This window comes from Buceros rhinoceros, unplaced genomic scaffold (genome assembly GCF_000710305.1).
Source record: "Buceros rhinoceros silvestris isolate BGI_N320 unplaced genomic scaffold, ASM71030v1 scaffold18883, whole genome shotgun sequence".
Lineage (NCBI taxonomy): Eukaryota > Metazoa > Chordata > Aves > Bucerotiformes > Bucerotidae > Buceros > Buceros rhinoceros.
Window position 1 is genome coordinate 540 of NW_010403248.1, and position 6,319 is coordinate 6,858.

At 41.2% G+C, this 6,319-nt stretch overlaps 1 protein-coding gene across 1 annotated transcript in view; it reads left to right on the forward strand.

Moving 5' to 3' along the window:
• The first annotated feature begins 405 nt into the window (after window positions 1–405).
• The window catches only part of ASRGL1 (asparaginase like 1), a 19,925-nt gene continuing 14,011 nt past the window's right edge, over window positions 406–6,319 (forward strand). Inside the window, exons 1-2 of the mRNA XM_010132952.1 lie at window positions 406–687; window positions 5,076–5,218. Of these exons, the coding sequence (XP_010131254.1) occupies window positions 501–687; window positions 5,076–5,218 (330 nt within the window). The 5' untranslated portion in view covers window positions 406–500. The remainder of the gene's footprint in view (window positions 688–5,075; window positions 5,219–6,319) is intronic.

The window sequence follows — 6,319 nt, forward strand, 5'->3', positions numbered from 1 at the left end:
ATTCAGGCAGTTGAGCTGGTTAAGATGTTAACTCAGGTTGGGTCAGTTCCTTTTCTTTATCACTGGTCTCAGTCAAGCAACATCTAAAATAAAGAGCAGTTAGCAGGATCAAGGGTTACTCAGACACTTGTTTATGTGTAACTTGCAATATCACCAGGCAGGGTTCATGCTAAATCATAAGGTTGTGGAGTAACCTAGGCTGGAAGGGGCCTTCAGAGACCACCTGGCCCTGCCCCCTGCTCAAAGCAGGGCTGACCTGAAAGTTGCACCAAGTTGATGAGGGCCTCCTCCCGTCAGACTTGAATTAGGAGCCTCTTCGTGTGAGCACTCAGCTTCCTGAAAGGTATAATGATTGCAGTCAAACCGGTTGTATCTTAACTAATCTGCAGGTCTCTCTTCAATGTAGAAGGGAGCACATGCTAAAGACTCTTCTTTCCAAAACAGGCTGATTACAAGTAACCTGCACACAAAGCTGAAAGCCTTGGGAGGAATTTGGCAGGATGAAGCCTGTCATTGTAGTGCATGGTGGAGCTGGCCGGATCTTTAAAGAACGAGAAGAGGGGAGTCGTGCTGGTGTTGTCAGAGCTGCGCTGCAGGGTTATGGTATCCTGAAACAGGGAGGCACTGCCTTAGATGCAGTTGAAGAGGCAGTACGATTGATGGAAGATGATCCTCATTTTAATGCAGGTAATTTTTCAAGAGTGAGGTGGATTTAGAATCATCATGTATTTCAAGTGTTTTGCCCTGATGCTTCTGAAAATGCTGGCTTGCATTTTCTTTGAATTATGCACATTGCAGTGGAATAAATACCAGTGTCCCAAAATAGTTTATTTCTCTGTATAATAAAATAGCATGGTAGGTACTGTAGTTTCTTCTGAGTACGCTTAGCCAGATGAGTTACTCTTTTCTCAGTTTACAGTGTTTTATACCTGCTCTTTCATTCTTGAGGTGCCACATTACTCTTCTGTAAAGCTTCTCCCAGTGCTGTGTGTTCTGTTTTAAGACATGGGCTCTTAATGGAATATACGTTTAGTTAACATTCATGTTTAGGACACTCGAATACAGCTTGCAGCTATGTTTAATCCTTAGCACTTGACCGCTACCTATTGCCAGAGGAATACTGTTTTAGGTGGTTTTCTCATAATTAATGCTTGCAATTCATCATCATCATGGCTTGGCTTCACAAACGAAGATCTGGGAAGGGTTTTTCCCACACTCACTGCAAGCGATGAGTGCATCCTTCGGGCCTGCGCGGTGGATTTTTTAGGTGAGGCACCAGCGTGCGCGGAACCGGCTCCACCCTTTACACCTGAGGTTCATCTGCCAGGGCCTAGCGAGCTTGGACAGTGACAGCGAAGTCGTAGGTTTGGTTAGAGTATCCTTCTCTGAGATGGATGCCTTACAAGGCTAAACAAGCTCCATCTGCCCGGGTCTGGAGTTAGAGTTGTCCTTCTCAATGCTTGCAATTAGTGCTTTGGTAAATAATATTATAGAAGTAATGGTATATGAGTCAAGAAGTGTTCATAACCGGATTTCCTAGTGATTAATGTTAATGTCAGTAGTGGAGTATTTTTCGCTTCTTCATATGACCTCAAATTTATTTCTTTGATTTCAGTGAAAATATTTCTGCACCCTGACCAAGGTACATCAGGAATGAACATGGAAAGAAAGACCTATCAGTGTTCAGTGTTGAAGACAATGTAGCTAGCAGTTACGTGCACACTTGGTTTGCTCTTGTTCGTTCTCGCTTTGTAATTGAGAGCAGGAGAGAGCTCCTATTTCATGTGAAACTTTCAGTATTTGTTAATGATCTGGGTTGGACATCTTGCTTTTTAGAGGATTCAAGCTGAAATTATGAAGTGGACTTAGAGGTGCGGTATTATGTAATGAACATCAGGATGGCATTCTCTCATTTACTTAGCTGGACTTGAGCCTTATGCACTTGTTCAGGTTTGACTATGCTGATCTAAATGGCAAGTAGCCTGGTAATCACTTAGGGATACACCTAATTGTGTTAACACTCATTAGATACAGCTGCTCTCAGTAGCTGGTGAAAATGAGCTGAAAGCTGTGTGAAGAGGTCCCTAATTGGATTGGCTGTTTAAAACTCGACTGTGTGGTATCTGTCCTTGTAATAGAAGAATCAGATTTACTGTAATATTTTCTAGGAAAACAGACGCTGCTTAGAGACAATAATAAAGATTGGGCATAATGATCAAGTTGTGTCCTTTTTTGAATGATAGGATTTAGCCATGTTGTGTGGATGCGTCTTGATGTAGAATATCGATGGTGGAGGACTCAGAAGCTATCCTGTCATCGAAAACAACCATTTTAGTCACTTGTGCAGCCTAGTAAAGTCATCAAAGTCTGCTTGTGATGAGGAAGTTGTCTTGGTTATATCTCCTTCATGGGATCTCTTTGAACCCTCCAGGACTCCTGTTCTTGGCAGGCCCTGGCCGCTCCGTGCCCAGGTCTGTGATGTCTGGAGGTAGAGCAGCGACTCTTTCACGGGCACCCCCTTGCCGTGGGGAAAGAGCTTGCGTGCCCTTGTGAGGTTGAGAGCTGTGCTGGTGGTGGCATGTGCCTCCGGTAGGGTCTCCCAAGCCAGACAGGTCTCAACTGAAGGGTCAGACAAAGTGTGTCCACGGGCAGGATGGGCTCACTAGCCTTTGGGCAACCATCCTAGGAGAAGGACAACTCTGACTCCAAACCCGGGCAGATGGAGCTCGTTTAGCCCTGTAAGGCATCCATCATCTCAGAGAAGGATACTCTAACCAAACCTACAAGGCGAGGACTTCCCTGTCACTGTCCAAGCTCGCTAGGCCCTGGCAGATGAACCTCAGGTGTAAAGGGTGGAGCTAGTTCTGCGCACGCTGTGCCTCACCTAAAAAATCCACCGCGCAGGCCTGAAGGGTGCACTCATCGCTTGCAGTGAGCATGGGAAAAGCCCTTCCCAGATCTTCGTTCATGAAGCCAAGCCATGATGATGATCTCTTTGACTAGCAGGGTTAGCTAGCTTGGTGTGAATGCTCCAGATATAAGAACTGTCGTTATAGTGACTCTTACATGCTCTTTCCTCCTCCACAGGACAGAGGGCAGATCTACCTATCTGTAGATAGAGCAAACTGTAGTACTCCTCTCAGTACCCCTGCTGTGGTTTGGCTAATGTCAGACGTGTGCGTTATTTGTGTCCCCTTATATTTTCTGTCTTTTATTGTCTGGGTTTTTTTCCCCACTCTTTGTTTCGCAAGTGAGCCAAAGTTTGATTTGTTATTTTCAGTGCTGCTACCAATGGGATACCATGACCTCAGAGGCAGGAAGGCAGGTGAAAAGGCAGTGTGTAACTAAAGAAGGAAGGATCCACCCTACCTCAGATAACCTGAAGTTTAGTGTCTAGCCTCAGCACTTTTCACAGTGGTCAGTGTGATAAGAAAGGGTGGCTATACAAGATCTCTAAGGCAAGCAGGATGAATTAGAGGGCACCTGTCTCTCTTCACCGACTGTAAAAAAAAGAGGCTTTTGTAGGAAGCTGCCTTTGACTACAGAAACTGTGCACAGCTGTTTTCTGCTCAGACAATTTTAGGAAATCCTAAAGTGTATCCCATGAGAGATGTCCAGTAGTCAAAGGATACTATTAATGCAGTGATGTTGGGGGCTGGTAGAACTTCTCCTGGAACCATGTTTCCCGTCACTGATACTTGAGAATGGAGTACCCTAGTTCTAGTGGGAATTTCCTGATTATGGTCTAGAGAACCCTCCTTGTCAAAGGATGCTAAAAAGCGTATAACAGGTTTACCTAAGAAAATGGACAAAAAAACCCTTATTCCTTACACCAGCATAAAGGAGAAGCTTGAAGAATGTTGTTAGAATGGGTGGCACAAGGCAGTTCTCTGTAAGCTCTTTACAGATCAGTGTAGTCTAGAAATTGACATGTTGTAATGATGCAGGACTGAAGTGTGGAATAGTTTATGCAGTCAGAGTTGGAGAAGGGCGAAAAATAACTTTTCAGGAGTGTGTCTGTGTGTGTCAGGGCATTTTGGAGATTACAGGAGGAGGATTACAGGATTTTGTTGCCTCCTGTAAGAGGGGATTTAACTTCATATATTTGTCTCTGAAGTACATTGGTATAAAAGTCTTTGTCAACAATTATTAACAGTGGTTTCTGACCTGCTTTAATGTTGGTTTAACAGAAATAAATAAACCACCCTGTTTTAGTTCAGTACAATGCTCAAGTATTTCTGACTGAGCTACTGTGTAAGTCTGCCATGTTTCGAGGTTTTTTTACTTCTTTTTAGGTTAGTCTTCTCCATCCTTATTAGCAAGGCCTGCACATTTGATGATGTACAACTTATTATTCCCCTGTGATACAGTTATTGGCTTTATTAAAAAAAAAAATTGCATTGTCTCATTTTGTATTTCATTAATTTGCAACTAGGTTAATAATAGCAATGGTAATTATAGAAAAAATAACGACCCAACATTTTATTAGTTGATTTTTTTTTTTAATTCCTTCATCTACTGTTTTTATTTAGTAATGACGGACTTGTTATTTCAAGCTTTTGTTACTGTAGCAAGTGGACACTTTATTATTCTGCTCCATCAATTTTGGCAGTTTCTTGGAATGCTGCACGATGTTAATCTGTTGGTAGGATTGCACGCTATACTGTATTGTTGTGTTACGTTGTGTCGTCCTTTGGTAGAACTGTAAAGGTAAAATAGTTTCATGTGCATGTAAGTGATTTTGGGGATAAAGAATTCTGTTCATTATTGTTGCTCTTCTGATCCTATCCAAAACTATATACTACGAGGGAAAGTGTATTTTTCATCTTGTAAAAATAAAACTTAGTTTTAAAGTAGACGTTGTACCCTGTGAGACGTCTGTTAATCGTTGGATTTTGTGTTATAATCAGCAGTGTTTCTGCTGTTTTGCTTGTATTCAGGAGATACTTCGGTGAGTCAGACAACAAACTGGGAAAGAGAAAGTTTGCTTGATAAGATCTCATAATTTGATGAGATTGAATCACCTGATGGTTAGCTCTTAATGACTTCAGGTTTTGGTTTTTTTTTGTCTTTAGGCTGCGGATCTGTTCTAAATGAAAAAGGTGAAGTAGAAATGGATGCCATTATCATGGATGGAAAAAATTTAGACTCGGGAGCAGTATCTGCAGTTAAGTGTATAGCAAACCCAATAAAACTTGCTCGACTTGTCATGGAAAAGGTATGCTGAATTGAGTATGACTTGAGTATGAAGCACTTTTTCCCTTAAAATCATCAATGATGATGTTCATGTAGTGCTTTAAAGCAGAAAGGAAAGTAGAAATGAATGGTAGTATTTGGAAACTATGGTCATGACTGTGAAGAACTTCTAAGGATTTTTGAGAGGTATTTATTAGAAATAGCATTCTAAGGAAACAGAAGTTCTGCCGTGCAATTGGAAGCTCAAGGAGAAATTGACCTTTACATGTCAATTGACCTATACATGTCAATCTCCTGTAACTCCACAGCTGGTGTTCAAGATTTTAAAGGATTTTTTGAAGAGGTTTTTATGCTGTCACTGAGTCTTCTGCTTAATCTTGAAAGATTAAAGTTGGATAATAAATTGTTGACTTTGCAATGACATGGAACTGAATTAAATGACCCAGTAACATATTTGATCAAGTTATGCAGTCTTATGTTGTTCTAGATAGCCTTTTCCATTGTGATCTAGTCAGATGGTAGCCTTGGTCTTCCAGCAGTAGAAGCTATGTGATGGTGACAGATTTTCCAGGAGAATCAAACTTAGTTGGGCAGCAAAATAATTATTAGTTGACCTTTTATGTAAAATTGATTCCACCTTACTCCACTAACAAGTCCCTCTGATATCTGCCACAGCAGACTTCCCTCATTTTTCAGAAATGGTACAGCTGGTATGGTGTAGGTCATTTGTGTGTTATGTGCTTCCATTTTACCATTACTAGACTGTGACAGTGATCAAAAAGTTTGTGCCTCTTTAGAGTTCACACTTTTTCATCCTGCTAATGCAGCTGCCCCATTGTTTAAAAGGAGGATAGTTCTTTAAAAGTCAGAACTATTTGCTGAAGTATTTAATATAAATACTTAGAGTGAAATGTATGTCTACTAGAAAACAATGTTAAAACTTGTGATGAATAAACTTTTTGTTCTGACATATTTTTTATTCTGTCATTTAGCTAGAACACATAAATGAGCATGGCTGGTAGACAACTTCACAAGACCAAATTTTTCAAAATTTGAGCATGTAGGTGGAGGTTAGGAGGGGAAGTGTTGGGGGGGGGGGGGTATTGTTGCTTTGTTTTTTTTT